Below are 21,098 nucleotides of genomic sequence, written 5' to 3'. Positions count from 1 at the left end.
GAGAATGCGAGACACTGAAAAAAATGCAATATTATAATAAATTATAATATGACATACATGTATGCACTGTTCTTAAAGCAAATATTAAATGTATATCAGGTCAAATAAAAATATATGTTTAGTTCCAGTTACATCCTAAAAAATAGGGTCAGTCGGTCAGCATTATTTTTTTTTTTTTTCTGTTTTTTTTTTTTGGATTGTCAAAATCAGGAAAAATATCACGTGTTTACCGAGTTGGATTCTGGTAATAAACATGCCCCTACCAGAAGTTCACCATTTTCTATATGATGCATTGTAAAATAAAGAGACATGTTACTTTTTAAGTTATTTTTTTTGCATTTTGTAAAGAATTTGTTGCATTTTTACTCGTACTTCTAATGGAAATTCAGATGACAGAAGTCTGTGAATTTAATTATTGAAATTCACATTCCACAAAATGGGATCATTCAAAATTTATTTTTTCGGAAATGGAAAAAGAGTTCTAGGGTTGGGGGGGTTTAAACTAGGGTCGGTCAGGTAACTCGAACCACACATATATTTTTTTTGGCCTCATATGGGACTCTTAAAATTGGAAGGGAAAGGCAAGCACTTGACAAGTCATGTGACATTTGCAGCTGACAAGTAAAACAAACATGCAAAACCAAATTACCCAAACCCTTTTGGGATTCTGAGAGTATTTTTGATTGTGCAGTTTAATAAAAAAAACAGCTCTGAACTCAAAGTCGATTTATTGCAATATGGTATCAGGTCATTCCGGCCCCAAACCAATCCAGTCCTTAATTGTTCCGGCCTTAAGTAAATTCGCCCCATGTCAATCTGGACTGAGCTTAAGTCGTTCTGTCCCCATAATAAAATAATGAATAACTACTTTAAAAGTAGGAGTTTTTTGTGAAGTATTTGATTCAGGGTAAATGGCAATTTGCACATGATAACAGTTGTATAATTTTCACTGCTTGGAGGATTATTTAGCATGTTTAGGAAACAGTATTGATGATCAACGACAGTGGATACATGGTAGTTAACTTTTTATGCAAAAAAAAAATTAATTTCAATATGAGTAGTTTTTATAACCATGATAACTGTTATAGAAAAAAATGTGTGTGCATTAGCTTGGGTATCAGCTTGTGTGTATTAACCAATAGACTACTTTCGTGTTATGTCCTCCACTGGAAAAGTTCATCAATTATGCATGCCTTTATGACGTCAATTACCAGATATAGGAGCCCGCCTGTATCCCTGCACTAATAAAAATCATCAGGCGTCTTCGTGATTGTGATTATGAAAGATAAACTAGAAATAATGTTTGTTCCATAGGTACTTTATCACAATTCCCTAATGACAGCAGTACAGATTATCAAGTATAAAATTTAATTTGCCGAAAAATTCGTGCAATATAGCATCATTTTTTCAACAGCTCGCTCAACATGGGAAGGAAGTGACGATGCCCCTAAACGCATGAATGATGTTCACTAATAAGTTTTTGACGGAAATAAAACGAACTCTAAAGTGGTCTATTGTAATTAATCCAGTTGAAAAGATAATTAAGATCAAAGTCATATGAAAAATTGCTGATCACTGTTGACTAATCAGTGCCCTAACTTCTGTTATATATGTTTTTAAAGGTGATAAAATGATATTAAAATAAATATTTTATATTAAAAAAATAATATATTCAATATGAAATCTAAATATAAATATTAAAAAAATATTCAAATAAATGTCTCTTCCTAAAAATTATATCCATATCTGAATACATTGTATGCATCAAACTCAAAGGCTCAATTTTTTATTATCCATCATTGTTATTGTTCATAAAATTCATTAATAATTATGAACTATAGATACATATCAACTATATCTTATTTTTATCCCTTGTAAATATTTTTTTAAATTGGGGCTGGCTCGACTTTCAATGCCAATGGGTACAAATTGTCTTGGCTTTGGACTGATCGACTTGGGTCGGATTGACATATGAAACTGATGAAAGCTGCATAACCAACTTGTTAAATAACCTTAAGGACACCTGCCTAATATATGACGGTCAGAGCTAATTTATTGTTCCATCAAAGCTAAATATTATAACAAAACTACCTGATACAGTGTAATAATTTATAATTACTAAATTAGAGGTTTACTACTACTAGGCTCATAGATGAGTTATATTGTATCAAGATTTATATATGACATAATCCAATTCAATTCTGCTTCTGCATGACATGGGAAACATTTAAATTGTAGGGCTATACCTTGAAGAATACCTTGAGGCAGCATCAACGTGAAGCAGATGACATTTGTGAACCTCACCGATTTAATGTTATCACGAGATCGGTTCCAGTATTTTATAAAGAGGTAGGTTGGCTTTGTGACCGATTTTTATATATTTTCATTTCACTGCTTCATTATCTATTCTTTGGGGAAAGGAAAAAGTACCAAATACTTAATTATATCATAAATATTTCTTCGCAAGAATACATGTCGTTTTTTAAATTATCTTTAACTAACATTTACGCCACCCCTTTGGCCGAAATGAAATATGTTGGTTCTCTCGGAATTCGTCTAATGAATAAGATAAAACCCGAGATACTCTGAACAGGAGGAGACAACTTTCGTTATTTTTTTCTGCGAAAACTGGTTTCCATGTCTTTCACGCTTTGCTTTTAAGAATGGACCAAAATACCAGTTTAACGACTTTCAGAAAATGGAGGCAAATGAATGCGTGATATCCTAATCATATTTTGCAAATAATCATGGAGAACAATCAAGAATTGTGCAAAGACTCCGAGAGGAGAAAGCTTCAAGAAGATATCGAACGTCTACAAAATGTTATTGGCGATGATGACTTTAATTCTGATGAAGATAGCGATAATGATATTTTACATATCGACATCAACTCAACTGCTGAAGGTTGCAAAAAAATCGTTTTCGTCACATAATTTGAAAGTCACTGTTGCTTTATTTATTACTAAAATGTTAATTTTAATAATGAATAATCGATTTATCTTTAACTGGTATTTTTTGCCTGGTCAAAGACATTTTGTTCAGAGTTAACTCCCTTTTGCTCTATTGATTCTAATCAATCATTCCAAAAACCTTAATTTATTTATGAGTTACATAAATAAATATACTATCCAAGTTTTTTCCAACAGTATAAAAAAATATGTAATCACAGAATATAATGCTCCTTCAACTTGAGACTGCGAAACATCGAAGTTTAGATATGATCCATATGGCCATGTAATTACAATTTACAGGGGACCTCAACATCGTTCAAGACTGAGAGGTTATAAACTTTCTGAAATAAGGACCAAAATATCGTCCACCGTCAAAAATAAATTGGGAAGAGTGTCGTCAGGTTATTAAAGGTGCTCTTTCATCCTATACACCTTATCTATTTGTCCGCCATTACTGGACATCACACAAGTTCCCGTAAAATTTTGACGTCATAATAGAAAATGTCTGACGCTACAATGCAAAAGTGATTGTTGTGTGACGTCAAAAGTTCGAGCGGGACAGATTCTCGGGTCAAGCGGGAATAGCAATAAGGTGTATTGTAAAAAATGGTGTAAACAGGAGAATTCTGACAAAATTTCACTTGAATCCTATTTAAATAAATGTCTTAATATTGTTGATATTTGCATATCACATTTCAAAAATAATTTAGAAATAAATAAAAGAGTAAGTAATTCTCCCATTTCTAGGACTAAAAACAAAATTCAAGTATGAAATTGCAAAGAGTTTTGTGTGTGTACCAGCCGACAAAGCAGCCAACAATGTGGTGGTGGTATGACATAAATACTACACAGATGTCCTTAAGAATGAAATTGTACATTAAACTACATCCAAGGCCGTACGCTCCACAGAGAGTCGTATACATGTAGTAAATAATCTTGTCACTACCACAGCTCAGCTTAAGGCCTCCTCTGAACATTTGAAGGTCCCCACTATGTATTGGTAACTTAAACTACACAAAAAAATTAGTAAAATATTGTTTCATCTCGGCCTCTAGTAAGTGTTCTACTACTAATCTTTCTGTGCTTTTAACGGGTTCCTTAACTACTATCATAGAACTAATCATTAATTTTTGTCATAAAACATATGAAAATAGTGGAATTAATTAATCATGTTGGAGTGTTTAAAATTCTTTGGATGTTTTAGATAAATTACATGTTTTTGATCATGTTGATGGTCATTTTAATTCGGTTGACAGTTTTGACTTTTATACTAGTACTCTTTATACTACACTTTCACACAATCTTATCAAACAAAAGTTTTCCTATCTAATTATATGGATGTTTGATAAATCTGATTGCAAATTTATTTGCTGCAACTCATATAAAGACTTTTTCTCCAATGAGAAAGTTAAATATGCTAGATATACTTACTGGAGGTGCAATGAGATGATTAAAGCCCTAACTTTTCTCCTTGACAACATATATGTACGTTTCGGCAGTAAAGTTTATCGATAGGTTGTAGGTATTCCTATGGGCACCAATTGTGCCCCTTTAATAGCAGACTTGTTCCTATACTGTTTAGAATCACAGTTTATGGCCAAACTTAGTAAAGAACCGTCTAAATTCCATATAATTGATAAATTTAACAACACTTACCGGTGTCTTGATGATATTTTTTCGTTAAATAATCAAGAATTCTCTAGATATACTGCTGAAATTTACCCAAAGGAACTTACATTAAATAAATCAAATATTAACAGCAATAACTGCCCTTTCCTAGATTTAGATATTTCAGTATTACACCAGAAACTCTACACAAAAATTTACGACAAAAGGGATGGTTTTTCTTTCCCTATTGTTAATTTTCTTATTTTGGACAGTGATGTTCCTTTGGCACCATCTTACGGTGTTTATACAATGTATATCCCAACTCGTTCGCTATGCTCATGTCTGTAGTAAAGTTTTGGATTTCGATGAGCGTAATCTATGTAATATTGTCTCATTGGCAATCATACCACATCTCCTTATTTTTATACAGGTGAAGAAGACTTTCGACAGACACCAGGTGGATTTTCAAGTCAAGCTGCATCTGTAATCCATGTAAGTTATCCACATCCCAAGGATAAATTGTAAAATTGTATTCATAGATGACATAAGAAAAAACAAGAAAATAAATTATATTGAAGTTTTAAACCATCTTATTACAAAACACTCAAGTTTAAAATAAAGCAACAAACCAATTATACAGAAAACTGCATTATCATAAATGACATTTACAAAGAGACTATTACACTGTCAACATATTTTTGTTTTGCCTAACAGAAGTTCTCCTGGAAATTGTTCTTGTTTGAACACATACATGTATTATATACCCTTTATTCCCTATAAGGAACAAATACTTTAATATTTGTTCCAGTGGAAATAATATTACAGAATATTTTCCAAAGGAACTTATAACTTCTATTTCGTGACATCACTGCATTCATGTACATTTTTGCATATGCATTGTAAGTTTATATCTAATTTAGGTACAGAAATCTATCAAATTTATTATTATTTTGAAGATGACTCTCGGATACAGTAAAATAAAGGAGAAAAGTATGCACAACATCATTTTAACTATCTGCATTCATAGCATTGAGATGAACTGCTATTCTAGTTGACAATTAGTTTTAACAATTTATTTTCCTCTCTAAAAGTCTGAGAAAGTGCATTTCATATATTTTTTTTTATTAATCTCATCATTACGGTGAATTTTTATAACATGAAATGAAATACATGTAATACAAAAAAAAATGATGGAATGTGAGCTCATTTTTGGATAAGCATTTGTTTTACAGTGTTATCAAATGTTGTTGACATAAATATACATAAGTGTACAAATGTACAAGCACAGAAATCGTGAACATTAAATATTTGAATGATTGAAGATTATGATACTTTTAGAAATACAAGTATTAACAAACATTTTGTCTGATCTCTATGATCAATAATGACATTAAAGTAATGCAGATTTTTATTGACCTTAAATCTTATATTTAGGTGTAAGGATACATTTTCAGGAGTAAAGAACCTCGTACTAAGAATTTTACTTATATTTTATACTTCACTGACTTTAATTAAGTTTTACATCAAAGTTCTTGAACAGCAACTTATTATCATATATATCTTGGTGTAAGGCTCAAGTAAAGCAGCCTCTATCAAAAAGAATATCACTCTGACCTTTATTTTACACCTCATTTATTGTCATTGATATCAATAAAGTTTATCATTAATTTTCAGAAGTCAGATACTAAAAAATAAATGACCTACAAAATAATTTAACTTAAAGATGCATCTTGGTAATTAGAGTAAGCAGCTTGTCACAAAAAACAGTTCACACTGACCTATATTTAATGCTTCATATACCATTGTATATATGTATTAAGTTGTTCACTTCATTGTTCAGATAGTAAGTGACCTGTACCATCATTTATATCTTGATTTTGGAATGCATTTAAGAGAATATAACAACCATCTATAATAAGTAGTCCCTAAGGCTGAAATTGTATGCTTCATTGATTCCTAATAATTTGAATGTCCAATATAAAGATTAAGAGATGTGGTATGATTTCCAATGAGACTATCCACTAGAATCCAAATGATGTGATACCTAGATGTAAGCAACTACATTTGTAAATTCATTTCTGAAATACATGTAATTTTCTTACTGAAGTAAAATTCCACTTTGAAAAACCCCTTTTATTATTATATACTGGTAACCAACTTATTTGTGTGAGTCTAAAAATATTGTGAATGGTATGTAAAACTTGAATCCTCCCTTATATAAATACATTAAGAAAAGAGAAAAAATTGCAAAGGACTAACATGAAAAAGAGTATTCATGATAACAAATTGATTTACATGAAACTTTTTGTCATAAGACTCTTTAGACGATCATATTACATTATAATAGATCATTTACATGCATTGCCATACTATTTTATGTATTTTTTTTTCTTTTTTATTAATGATTTACTTGTCAAAAGGAAGTGACTCATACATATTTATTTTTGCTAGGATTCTGTAGTTGTTGAGGATGACAGAGAAGGTGATGAAATTGTCATCAATTTAAATGAGAATGTTCCTATTGATCCTGACACATGTCTGGCCCTGAATAAAGCATACCAGGAAGTCCTACTAGACACACTTAGATCTATTGAGATGGCCCTGATAGAGAACAGAGACAAACAGGTAAGAAGTCCTGAATACTGCACATTAGGACATCTTTCTAAGATCTTGCCATGCTGCATAGTTGTAATGTTTTTTTCTTATTTAGCATGCATGACCTGTAATTTGATGTTTTTTGTTTGTTATTACAGGATCGCCTACAAGAAAACCCATGGCCTGTAATTTGATGTTTTTTATTTGTTATTACAGGATCGCCTACAAGAAAACCCATCTCTGTAATTTGATGCTTTTTGTTTGTTATTACAGGATCGCCTACAAGAAACCCTAGATGAAAATCCTAAGAGAGCCAAAGTTACTGACAGTACAGGAAGGAGAACCATCACTAGTTACCAAAGGCCATTCTTCTCTGATGTATATGGAAATGTTAGTAAATTATATTCATACAAATCTGATTGTGATACAGTTCCTTTATCCAAGCTTCACTTACAAAGATCTTAAAATTCTCCTGTTTTTCCTTCTACTCTGAGACCTTTAAAGGACCTTATATTACATACCTTCAAAAAATGTTAGGCAGGAATTTATTTGGTTGACACCATGATTATCAGAAAAAAGGTATTCATATATAGATAGATTTATATGATATCTATATTTATATACAGTTTTAACCAGTTAAATTGATATGTATGTTCTTATATAAATATAAACAAGTCTAAATTGAAAACAACATTCAAACCTATGATTGCGTTGGATAAAAACCGCAATTTTTATATGTGTGCATGCAAAACAAATTTCTTGGTAGAGGGGTCTAAATACAGCACAAACAACATTTTCCAAAAGACCAAAAAAGTGAAAAAGTATATTTTAACAAAACGCATTTGACAAGCTGGTCGAACAACTGGTGTTCTTAAGCCCTGCTGACTGCCATTGGCGATTGCCAAATAAACGGATCACCAGATGTAACAAAATGGATCTTATAATAATTTATTACCAAACAGAAAACAATAAACTTGCAGAAAAGATGGTATACCGCAAACATGAGGTGCAAAAATTTGTACAAATATAAATATATATACATGCTATTTATATGTAGATTGATTTATATGATAATTAGATGATACAATATTCATATCTACCGGTATTTAGATTTATATGCCGAATTCGGAATTGTATTGTCCTCTGCCTTTTTTCTTTTCAAAACTAATAATTTACCTAATCACTATAAATATATGCAATTTTAATTTTAAAAAATGGCATTAACTGATAAATATCAAAACTAAATCAAATTTCTCATTACTTTTCATAGCATTCATGGCATTGCATAAAATAAACTTGAATCTGTTTGTATTTAACGCTATGAACTAGGTGTAGTAGTCAGCTTATACATATAACTACCAGCTTTAATTGGTTATTCATTCAGATTTGTTGTTACTTACTGTCACATGACTTTGGTTTTAGCTAAAGGTCCTTTAAATATTAATAGGATGAATAAATGTAACAATATTTTACTAAACATGCTAAAGGACAAAGTTGTATTCTTTTGTAATATCTATTTTGAAAGTATAGACTTTCCGCACACTCTCATCATATTTGTCTGCAATTAACAAGTTCTTTTCCTGTTTACCAGTGTTTACGGTTAATGACAAGGACAAGTTTTAAATTGTTTTTTTGTTGTTGCAATTTTGGCTTATTTCAATTCGTGTGAAGTGTCTAGATTCATTTTCAAACATTTTCAACTTCTATTTGATGATGGAAAATGGTTTTGCCATGAAAAATACCGCAAACAATCACACACAATTTGAAATTACTGGACTTTAACTAGAAGTTTTCCACAAGTGTCAAAACGTTTTTTCCAAAATTCCAGTGGCAAAAAAGGGTGTGTGGGCTTTATATGGTGGATTACAGTATTTAAATCTAGTTAGATTTACATGATGCTCATATCAAGATAGATTATATAATATTCATGTCTAGATATATTAATATGATATTCATATCTACAATATCACATTTGAAATGTTGTTTTTTAATTTTATTATGCAGGTTCCCCCTCCTAACACAGATGTGTTTATAAAGAGGAGTACAGAAGAACAAAGACAGGATATCAGACCACAACAAGCATGTAAGAGTCTTCTCTACAACAGCATTTATAGCAGGGCTTCTAAAAATGTATGAGCAAGCTGGATATTTTTGTCTAATCCCAATTTGAATCCTTTTAGACATTGACTAAAGCCAATCAAAGTATTCAGTTGGGTATCATAACAATGATTGACAAAAATCAATATTAAACTTAAGCCTTTTGATATAAATTTGATGTACTGACGTAAACTGTTACATTAAGAGTACATCATTCCAAGTATGCAGCATCAGTGTACTAATATCTACCTTAGACTCTTTATTAATGTGAAATTACACTTTCAAAACTTTACTATTATTTTTGAAAAGCACATTTTCCTAATACTGGATTTTGACTTGACAATAGTAAAACAAAAACTAGAGACAGATATGTAAAATCTGTTTACATTTACAAAGCACAATTGAGTTTAATAGTTCTTTCCAGGTTATTTCTTCGAGAAAATACTTGAAATGAATGTAAGATAAAGGTATCAATGATATTTTTCGCCTTTTAGAAGAATTTGGATGCATAATTAAATCTCACACATGTGTACTAGATCAACTATGTGGTTTTGACGATTTTTTTGCTTTAAACCTTTGTGACTACCAATTTAAAATTAACATCAAATCATATTTTAATACATATTTCTGATAGACTAAATATTTTTGACTAAATTAATTAGATGCAAACCAGTCAAATTAAAAAAAAACAACTTTAAATAGGCTGATCAATGTCTGGTACAAAATAGTTTACCTGTCGCCTGAACTGGTAAATTTCAGCTGTAAGACAACTAATTAACCTTGATTGTAATGAGGGGGTATTAAAGTAGGGCTTTGTTTTGATAGTACTTATTCATCATGTCACTTTTATGACTGTAAACATAACTTTATTTCATTATGTTTTTTATTTTCGCAAAGGGCCTCAATGTTTTGAGTGGTCCAAGTAGTCGAACTACTGTATCACTAGCCTGTCAACACTAAGATTGTGAGTTCCAATGCATGTGATAGGTGCGCTCGACTCCAATCTGAATTGATTGTCAGTTTTCCTAACAAAGGTCATGGGTTCTCTCCCGGGACTCATGCTTCCTCCACTATTAAAAACTGACCGCCACAAATAGCACAACAGTGCTGACAGTGGCATTAAACACCGATAAATCATTCAGTCAATTATTTGCACAATAACTGTAGATTCATGAATATCTATGAAATGCAATTTTTTGTGGATTTTGTCGGCCAGTAGAAACCATAAATTCAATATTTGTATGAAATCTACTTGGAAGTAGATGGGTCACTTTGTTCAATGAAGCAAAACAAGAAATCTGATTCATATAATTACAAACCCCGAAATATTTGAAATACCAGTGGATATATACTGCCTTTTGGATTTGATGTACATACTGGTAAGTCACTTTATTTATTGTAACATACTGGAATATTTTATGGAACTAAATTTTCTTCTATTTTTTTCAAAGGGAGGAAAAACATGAAAGCTGCAATGAAGGAAGCTGTGTATTTAGATTCTCTGAGTCAACAAACAAGAGATTTGCTTAACAGGTAAATAATTAAAAGCAGATTCTGCTAGATTATGATTAATAGAATAAGGAGATGTGATATGATTTCCAATGAGACAACTATTCACCAAATGAAGTATGTTAATAACTGCAGGTAGACATTAGACATCTGATATTGTGTATATTATATACTATAAAAAGCCCACTAATAATAAAAAAAAAATTGAAACAATTTAAAAAAAAGAGAAAACTAACAGCCAGATTAAATCACATTAAGAGAAAAACACTAATGACTGATGTCATCTAGCAACAGCCACTGAACTACAGCCTCCTAGTTTTGGACAGGCAATAATAAATGTGGGGAATAAACATGTCTATTGTTGATGTCAGCAAGTTGCCTGCTAGGAGTCTTTTGGTTGTCTTTGTTGTTGGATTGCTGTCTTCAAGACCGATAACCCCACATCTTTTTTTTTATTGTGAGTGCTCAAACCTACCCTTACTGGGGACAGTGATGTAACAGGATAACATTAACTACACTAAAATATCAGTTAAAATGAGCTTTACTCGTCAGATCAGTACAAAACACAAACATAACAAATAAAATGACAAAAGGCAAAGTTTTACAGCAGAATGCATTTAGTGTGTAGGTAAAGGTAATATATTTGGTTAGCTTGCTTGTTAGCTGAACCGTGAAGTCATTATAAGGTTAGGCAAACTACCCTCCTTTAAGAGTAGACTAGTCCGACAGATAACCAATCTATCTGTCTGTAGGACTAGACTACTCTGAAAGGAGGGTAGTATATACCTCACCTAATAATGACTTCACAGTTCAGCTAACAAGCAAGCTAACCAAAGATTCTACCTTCACCTACACACTCAATGCATTCTGCTGTAATTAATTAATAGTCTGATCAATGAACAATATGAATTCTCACTTTTTTGTCGAGCCTGCGACTTTTGTCGCAGAAAGCTCGACATAGGGATAGTGATCCGGCGGCGGCGGCGGCGGCGTTAGCTAACTTCTTAAAAGCTTTATATTTTAGAAGGTAGAAGACCTGGATGCTTCATACTTTGTATATGGATGCCTCATGTTACGAAGTTTCCGTCAGTCACATGTCCAATGTCCTTGACCTCATTTTCATGGTTCAGTGACTACTTGAAAAAAAAGTTTACATTTTTTGTAATGTTAAATTCTCTCTTATTATAAGTAGTAGGATAACTATATTTGGTATGTGCGTACCTTGCAAGGTCCTCATGCCCGTCAGATAGTTTTCACTTGACCTCGACCTCATTTCATGGATCAGTGAACAAGGTTAAGTTTTGGTGGTCAAGTCCATATCTCAGATACTATAAGCAATAGGTCTCGTATATTCGGTGTATTGAAGGACTGTAAGGTGTACATGTCCAACTGGCAGGTGTCATCTGACCTTGACCTCATTTTCATGGTTCAGTGGTTATAGTTAAGTTTTTGTGTTTTGGTCTGTTTTTCTTATACTGTATGCAATAGGTCTACTATATTTGGTGTATGGAATGATTGTAAGGTGTACATGTCTAGCTGGCAGATGTCATCTGACCTTGACCTCATTTTCATGGTTCAGTGGTTATAGTTAAGTTTTTGAGTTTTGGTCTTTTTTTCAAATAGTTCAACTATATTTGGTGTATGGAAATATTTTATGATCAAAATGTCAGTCGCGCAGGTGTTATGTGACCTTGACCTCATTTTCAAGGTTCATTGCTCAGTGTTAAGTTTTTGTGTTTTGGTCTGTTTTTCTTAAACTATAAGCAATAGGTCAACTAAATTTGTTGTATGGAAGAATTGTTAGCTGTACATGCCTGCCTGGCATGGTTCATCTGACCTTGACCTCATTTTCATGGTTCATTGGTCAATGTTTAGTTTACTTGGTTAATGTTAAGTTTATGTGACAGTTGTAATAAAGCTTTATATTTAGGACTATCAACATAATATCAATGATTAGTAAAGAAGGCGAGACATTTCAGCGTGTGCACTCTTGTCTAAACTGTTATTGTATGAATGTCATACCTTGTTGTTCTCTTGAATATGCATGAAATATTTGTAACTGAAGGAAAAGTATGATCAATTTCTCCTTATAGCTGACTGCTTGTCTAATATCAAGGATCTTTGTTTACTTACAGGAAAGAGATATACTATGAGAAATTGTCTAATATGAGTAAGGAAGCCCATGGTGAAGAATATGAAAAATTTGTAGAGAAAATAAATGACATTGACACTGAAGTGAGAAGGATAATGTAAGTACTAATTAGAAATCATTAGAACTATTTCACTTGTTATACTTGTTGGAATGCCAGTTTTTTTGTTAGTTTATATAAGGATACTATTCTGCTCTAACACTTGGCTTAGTGAGTAATAAAAGATGAATGTTAAAATCTCATATCAACCAATTAAAAACTGGCTAAAAAATAAATAATTTAAGATACAATAATAACAGAACATTCAGTATGATTAATTAAATAACACATAGCTGAGAGGGTGACGGGGCAGATTGTTACCCTGTTTACAATTTGTTTTCCTTAACTATCTGCTTTGTCACCCTTTAATTTATGTGATATTTATTTGTTAACTGTCTGAATATATATATGTTAAAGCTTCATGTTCATGTATTAAAAGTATCTTCATGTCACAAATGTAGTTGTTTAGGGAACTTGTAAGTTGTTAATTTCTGTGTCATTTGGTCTCTTGTGAAGAGTTGTCTCATTGGCAATCATACCACATCTTCTTATTTGTATATTGTATGACACATTTTCAAAATATGTCAGACAAGTCAGGATTTTATGACTATATTTTAAACTCGGTCATATATAACCTTTTAAATATGGGTTAATATTTACAGGAATCTGCCTAAAGAAGATGTTATAAAGAAAGCAGACACAGACAGAGTTGATTGGATGAAAATTTCAAACACTGTGGTATGTATGTTGAAATGGTATATTATGATTGGATTATTCTTATTAGAATAATAGAAATACAAAGGATATGGGGTATCCATCCATGACACAAAATCAGTACATACACAACAAAAACACACAAAAAGCAAAGGAACAGCACTTTTATTGCTGTTCTTCATCTCAAAGTCACAGTGAGGCCTTCAACACGGAGCAAAAAAAAAACTCTCAGAGAGTATTGATTTTATTGTATTTTTAGCTCACCTGGGCTAAGTGAGCTTTTCTCATCACTTACAAAAATCTTCTCCTCTGAAAGTACTGGGCCAAATTTATCCAAACTTGGCCACAATCATCTAGGGGTATCTATTTAAAAAAATGTGTAGGATGAAGGCTGACATGGCTAAAAATAGAACATAGGGGTAAAATGCAAGTTTTGTCTATTATTTTGAAAACCGTTATGAATAGAGAAAATCTGGCAAGGTAAAAAATATTCAGAAAGTTGAGCTCTACCAATTGTTCGTACTCCTGTAAACTGTCATATGACTTGTTATAGGAGTTATTGCCCTTAAATGACAAATTTTACCATTTGTTTTCATTTTTATACACCCCTTTATGGGATGTATAATGGTATACCGTCATCCGTCCGTCCGTCCGTCGTCAGCATGTCAGACAGTAATTCAAAAATGCTTTAACCAATTTGCATGAAACTTTGGTGAATTGGTTATATCTATTGACGTGGGTTCCCTTTTGATTTTTTTAAATTTTAGATTTTAAGTTTCCAAGTTATGGGGTTTTATTCATTAAAAAAGGGGGATTTTCCAGTTTTCGGACAGTAACTCAAAAATGCTTTGAGCAGTTTTCATGAAACTTTGGTGAATTGTTTGTTTCTATTGAGATAAGCTCCCTTTTGATTTTTATAAATTTTAGATTTTACGTTTCTGAGTTATAGGATTTTATTCGTAAAAAAGGGGTAATTTTCAAATTTCGGACAATAACTCAAAAGTGCTTTGAGTAGTTTTCATGAAACTTTGGTGACTGGTTTATATCTATTAAAATAACCTCCCTTTATTTTTTTATAAACTTCTGAAATGACATTGAGGAGTTATTGAACTTTATTCTTTGAAAAAGCAACGGGTGTATCATGTGCTCATGGTGCAGCTCTTTATTACCTATTATCTTGAAAACTATAAAAGATAGGGAGCAACTTTAAATTACAAAAATGATCAGCAAAATAAATTCTACAAATAAGTCTCCATGGTTGAAATCTTCAGTCAACTCCTTATTAGAGTAATTGCCCTTTGATGACGATTTTTACCAATTTTTTGGGTTTCTGCCTTATATCTTAAAAATTAAAATAGATAGATAGAAATTTAAATGAGCAAAAATGATGAGCAAGACAAGATCTACAATTTATACAAATGGAGGAAATCGTCAGACGTTTTTTTATTGGAGTTATTGCCCTTTAATGACGATTGTTACCATTTTTTGGGGTTTTGCCTTGTATGATAAAAATTATAACAGATATATAGACACTTAAAATCACAAAAATGATCAGCAAGGTAAGATCTACTAACAAGTCAAATTTTGCCGATACAGTTATTAGACTGTCACTCTTTATAGGAGTGATTGTCCTAAAATGAGGATTTTTTTATCCTCTTTTGTATTTTGAGCAAAAACTAAAGAAGATAGAGAGAAACTAAACAGACTAAATGATCAGCAATCCAAGATCAACAAAACAGAGATTTTTGTCATGAATTCTATTTCTCATCTACAATGTTAGAGAGTGTCCTTTGTTGATTATTCACATAGACCAAGGTGAGCGACACAGGCTCTTTAGAGCCTCTAGTTTGTTTGTTTTATCCTTGAAATTTATCACATAATAGAATATTTACTTTATATTAGTGAGTTTTAACCGTATCACCGACAGGGAAAGCAGGTCTAGTAACCACATGTTTCTGTCCGTCCCTCTAAGAGACTATGGGTAGAAAAATTTCGTCAAAGCTGTCTTGGCTTCTATGACAAACAAATGATTTTATATTTCATCTAAAGCTTGACGTCAAAAACTTGTAGGATTTTCATTCTCCTAAAGAAACTCAATTTGCAATTATAAATGTTCATATTTTTTATGCACTATGATGAGAGGGGGAAAATTATAGGATTTTCACAGCTGATTTTCAAGGTTAAAAATCATTATGTTTTTTTTTTCTTCTGCTTGTGAATTTTCATATTTTTAACAGAAATGAAACACCAATTGAAGATTTATGATTTGATGTTCCAGAAATTTGGGAATTTGAACATTTAAAACAACTTTTCATTGTATCAAAAAGAACAATCAGAACAATCAGGACAATACTTGTTCAAACAAATTTTATCTATTGGAACAGCTAGCTAATTTTTTAAATAACCTTATCTCCCTTGGTCAATATATATATATATATTTTTTTTTTAATTTTACAAGTAAGAAAGTATTTTCTTCTCTTTTTGGATTTTTTGACAACTTTGCTCTAATGGACTGTTTAATTGTCTGTCTTTTACAGTTGTCTTTACAATAATTGTAATTTTTTTTATATTTTATAAGTAAGAAAGTATTTTCTTCTCCTTTTGGATTTTTGACAACATTAACTTAATAGACTGTTTAAATGCATGTCTTTACACTAATTAAAAGTTGTATGTCATTTACAATGAAACTTTCATCTTTTTGCTAACTTTAAAATGAAAAATTGACTGCCTATCTAAAACCCTCCTAGGAACATTTTTTAGGTACCTTGTGCCATTTTATACTTTTAAAAACATCTCTACATAGTATAATTCTTTGTTTTGTTCTTGAGATTTTAGTGTGACCTCTAAAAAAAAAATTTCAGAAACCAGGAAAAATATTTGAGGCCTGTTTTCACTTCCCAAAACTTAAGAAATTCAAGGGTTGTAAAAAATTGCTTGTACACAAACAAAATGTACCAGAAAAAAAATTGGAAGCATAGAGGGAGATTATTTAAACATCGATTAAAAAAATATAGATCTGAAATATTTTCTTATGAATAAATATAACTTACATCAACTACCAGAAATAGCTGTCATCTGACTGTACATTGATTGTGTACATAGCCTTTTTAAGAAAAATCTTACTTTTATTTGCTGTGTGTATTCATTTCTTTTTAGCTTGTGACTTTATATGTAAATAAAAATGTTTTTTTTTCAGTTAAAAAATTTACGTGATCCAACAGAGTGTGAGTTGTATTGGAAAAACACTTTGAACCCTGCTATAAATAAACATGATTTCGTAAAAGCAGAAAAAGATCAACTGAAAAAGCTAGTCAGTAAATATGACCACAAAAATTGGGTAGCTATAGCTAAGGAACTAGGGGTAAGTAATCTAAACCAAGAGAAACAGTTACATTTATGTATCTTCTAAACCTACTGGGATCTGGAATATGAATACATGGTTAAAACCCAGCGACTCTTTTCACAAAAAATCTTACGATCATAAGTTGTACTGAAATGTTCATGACTTACAAGTATTTTTACTCATAAGATTTTTTGTGAAAAGAGCCCCTGACCTTAAAGACTTTTAACATAAAATTCAATCAGTAAAGCAGGAGAAACCTCTCAGAGTGTGCTCCCTTGTTTTTCTAAACAGCTCTACAACTTATCATTCAGCAAGACTTATTCTACAAAGAAAACAGTGATGTTTCTATTTCTAGAAATTGTAACTTCTTAGATTAAACATGTTATACTATAGTCAGATATGTGTTATGTTAGATATGCAAGACATAGCTTCTATCTAAATGATTTAAAACTTTAAAATGCTTCTGCTATATTTTTTGTATCATTGAATGTGTGCTTCCTTTTCTTTTTTCAGACAAACAGAACTCCTTTTCAATGTTTTCAGTATTACCAGCAACATTTAAATGAAATATTTACCAAAAGGTAGGAAGTGAACTATTTTAAAATAAAAGGGGAAGTCACAGTTCTAAGAGCTTGTCACGTACAAAAGAGTCACAGTCCTTAGAGCTTGTCACATACAAAAGGGGAGTCACAGTCCTTGGAGCTTGTCACATACAAAAGGGGAGTCACAGTCCTTAGAGCTTGTCACATACAAAAGGGGGAGTCACAGTCCTTAGAGCTTGTCATATACAAAAGGGAGAGTCACAGTCCTTAGAGCTTGTCACATACAAAAGGGGAAGTCGCAGTTCTAAGAGCTTGTCACATACAAAAGGGGAGTCACAGTCCTTAGAGCTTGTCACATACAAAAGGGGGAGTCAGTCCTTGGAGCTTGTCACATACAAAAAGGGGGAGTCACAGCCCTTGGAGCTTGTCACATACAAAAAGGGGGAGTCACAGCCCTTGGAGCTTGTCACATACAAAAAGGGGAAGTCACAGCCCTTGGAGCTTGTCACATACACATGTAGGAGACACTTCAACTTTGCATCACTATTATATGATTTTTGAGCCCATACCTTTTTCACACAATTTGTTTTTGCTAAAATTGCTCTAAGGTCATACTGAAATTCAACTTTGACAGCCTTAACTGCAAAATTTGTTCAAGTTATCAGTAGTTCTAGAAACATAAACTTTTCTGCTCTGAGGTATTTAGTTTATATAATAGATAATTTTGATAATCAGGTCAACACCCCTCATGGTGGAGATCCCCCATGAAGAGTAAAAGTTGGCAGGTCTGGGGACCTTCATCTCCCTATCATAGTCTGTTAACGTTAACATTGCATAACAGTTTTGAATTTTCATTTTATTAAAACTGACCTCCTCCTGTGTATTTACATCCTTTTAGATAAACGTTTTGTTGTTGTTGAAAATATATTGTGATTCTGATTCATTTGGTCTCTGGTGGAGAGTTGTCTCATTGGCAATCATACCACATCTTCTTATTTTTATATACCATTGTGCTTCCCTAACAATATTTTGATTGTGGCTTTACTTTGTACCACCAGAGAGACAAATATTTGATATTTTTTGTGACCAATGATTTTGTTCATCCAAATTGTCTATTCATGTAAAGTAAAGTTAACTCAATCAACACTGACTAACTGGACATACAAAATTACCTGACTTGAGGGTTATTATATTTTTAAGGGATTGGACTGAGTTGGAGGACCAAATGCTAATAGAAATAGTAGATGGCTGTAGAGTTGGTAAAATTATTTCATGGACCCAAGGTAAGTAATATTTCATTAAAAAGTTTACTTGAGGGTAGGGAAGGATGTTTTAATTTTGGACATTAATTATTGGTCATTTATGATTGTATGTCCATTTGATATTACAGTAGTTCAATGTTACTGAAAGAAAATATGTTGGATTTTAAGGTTACTTTGTACATCTCTTCTTACCCCCCTAAATCAATAAACATGTATATGGAATAGCTCTAATTAATCAAGTAACAGTGATTAAAAAACATCTATTTATTACTAAAATGAATTGCATCAGTGCTCTTGTAGCAGGATGTTCAACTCAAGTGAGGGAGGTCTTTTGAGCGAACTCCGGCCTGATTAAACCAAAGACTTTAAAATTTGTATTCGCTGCCTCTCCTCTTAGAACCCAGAATTAAGGGATATGAGAAAAAGATGGTCGGCTTGGAGTCGGAACAATTTGACCAGGTAGGGTAACATGTCTTCTTGTGGACTGTTACCTTGTGAACTAGCACATTAAAAATCTGTCTCAGTGTTTTGGTCTAGTACAAAGCAGGGTTAATATTCATCTTAATTTAACATGTTCTCATCCTGAATATGCATTTAATTTTCCACTGGACTTTAAACAGCCATTGATCATCATCATCGTCATAAAATGAATAGAAGACATATATGGTCTACTGTGGACATAGGCGAATCCAGGGGGGGGCCCTGGGGGGCCCGGGCCCCTCTTTCATGGGAAAAATTTGGTGGATTATATAGGGAATCACTGAAGCATGACTGGAGCGGGCCCCTCCTAAGGTCAGTCAGTGGGCCCCCCTTATGAAAATATCTGGATCCGCCACTGGTGGATTCATTTATTTTCGTGGGTATCAATTTTTGTGGATTGAGGAAACCTTACACTTTTGTGGATATTTAATTTCATGGTTTTACTAAAGTCGATCTGCATACAAGCCTATGGAAAAATCCTGAAGTTGAAAGATAATTTTCTGAAATAAATAACAGTAGATTATGCTAATGTCTACTCCACAGGCTGTTACTGACTAACAGTAGATTATGCTAATGTCTAGTCCATAGGCTGTTACTGACTAACAGTAGATTATGCTAATGTCTAGTCCATAGGCTGTTACTCACTGATGAAAGGAAACCTAAAATACTGTGGATTCATTATTATTCATTGGATACCAATTTTCGTGGTTTTCGTGGGTACAGGTGAACCACCAATATAAATGTTCAACGAATTACAAATATTCCATTAGGTTGTATGCAGAATTTGGCAAAACCAGGAAATCACATATCCACGAAAAGGCATGTTTTCCCCAATCCACAAATATTTCTTATGTATTGATATTCCCAATCTGGTCCAAAACAATTACGACACAGGATGAGCACATTTGAATTCATGTTGTACAAATTTTATCCCACAACAAAATTATAATACAATTTCATTTTTCATATGTAAAACTGACAATAACAAAAACATAAAATGTAGTAATTCATTGTTGAATTATTAATGAATAATTTGAAATTTGTCAACATAAAACAAGGGAATACATGTTCAGTAAAGGAGAGATGGATTTAACTTGTGACTCTTTATTTTCTTTTGTTTAGTGTCATATTTTATCGAAGGCAGAAGTTCAAATCAGTGTGCATTGCGTTGGACTCAGATAAACCCAGAAGTCAAACGAGGGAAGTGGTCTGATGAAGAAGATACGGTTTGTATCCAAAATTTAGTAATCAAGAACCTGAGATCAAGTAAAGATAATACAGTAAATTCAGAAATTTTTGCGATGTGTATATTATTTCAAAAATTGTGCAGGATAAGTTTCGCAAAAAGAAAAAAATTACATTTAAAATTTCGATAGCATTATTCGTATGCAACATTTCTTGAAATTGCAGTAAATTAATCTTACCTTTGTGTCTATTGTTCAACAATAGCAAAAATAAATGCACTCAAAAATTTCTGAATTTACAGCATTTGATCATAAAATTGAGAATGGAAATGGGGCATATGTCTAAGAGACAACAACCCTACCAAAGAGCAGAAAACAGCTGAAGGCCACCAATGGGTCTTCAACACAGCGAGAAAATCCCGCACCTAGAGGTGGGCTTCAGCTGGCCCCTAAATAAAAATGTGTACTAGTTCAGTGAAAATGGACGTCATACTAAACCCCAAAACATATAAATGAACTAAAATTATAAAACATACAAGACTAACAAAGGCCTTTTTTTGCCATTTGTAAAGATATTAAATTGTTGAAATTTTCTTCTTACTTTTTATTTAGATCCATACTCTT

At 32.1% G+C, this 21,098-nt stretch overlaps 2 protein-coding genes across 6 annotated transcripts in view; one reads left to right on the top strand and one right to left on the bottom strand.

Moving 5' to 3' along the window:
- LOC127729062 (hamartin-like) overlaps positions 1-2,526 on the bottom strand; it is a 45,640-nt gene extending 43,114 nt beyond the window's left edge. For 3 of the 5 annotated variants that reach the window (XM_052236696.1, XM_052236701.1, XM_052236700.1), the window contains exon 1: positions 2,247-2,345. The gene's annotated coding sequence lies outside the window, so the exon portion shown is untranslated. Of the gene's footprint in view, positions 1-2,246; positions 2,346-2,502 lie in introns of those variants that run through there. The other 2 variants (XM_052236699.1, XM_052236698.1) reach the window with 2 other exon arrangements.
- A 119-nt stretch (positions 2,527-2,645) lies between these two features.
- Positions 2,646-21,098, top strand: part of LOC127729057 (snRNA-activating protein complex subunit 4-like) — a 47,626-nt gene continuing 29,173 nt past the window's right edge. Inside the window, exons 1-12 of the mRNA XM_052236685.1 lie at positions 2,646-2,904; positions 4,990-5,051; positions 7,011-7,184; positions 7,428-7,544; positions 9,159-9,237; positions 10,703-10,784; positions 12,896-13,009; positions 13,612-13,687; positions 16,860-17,024; positions 17,520-17,587; positions 18,749-18,831; positions 20,413-20,516. Of these exons, the coding sequence (XP_052092645.1) occupies positions 2,748-2,904; positions 4,990-5,051; positions 7,011-7,184; positions 7,428-7,544; positions 9,159-9,237; positions 10,703-10,784; positions 12,896-13,009; positions 13,612-13,687; positions 16,860-17,024; positions 17,520-17,587; positions 18,749-18,831; positions 20,413-20,516 (1,281 nt within the window). The 5' untranslated portion in view covers positions 2,646-2,747. The remainder of the gene's footprint in view (positions 2,905-4,989; positions 5,052-7,010; positions 7,185-7,427; positions 7,545-9,158; positions 9,238-10,702; positions 10,785-12,895; positions 13,010-13,611; positions 13,688-16,859; positions 17,025-17,519; positions 17,588-18,748; positions 18,832-20,412; positions 20,517-21,098) is intronic.

Source organism: Mytilus californianus, unplaced genomic scaffold (genome assembly GCF_021869535.1).
Source record: "Mytilus californianus isolate M0D057914Y unplaced genomic scaffold, xbMytCali1.0.p SCAF_2, whole genome shotgun sequence".
Lineage (NCBI taxonomy): Eukaryota > Metazoa > Mollusca > Bivalvia > Mytilida > Mytilidae > Mytilus > Mytilus californianus.
This window is presented reverse-complemented; position numbering and strand designations above follow the sequence as displayed.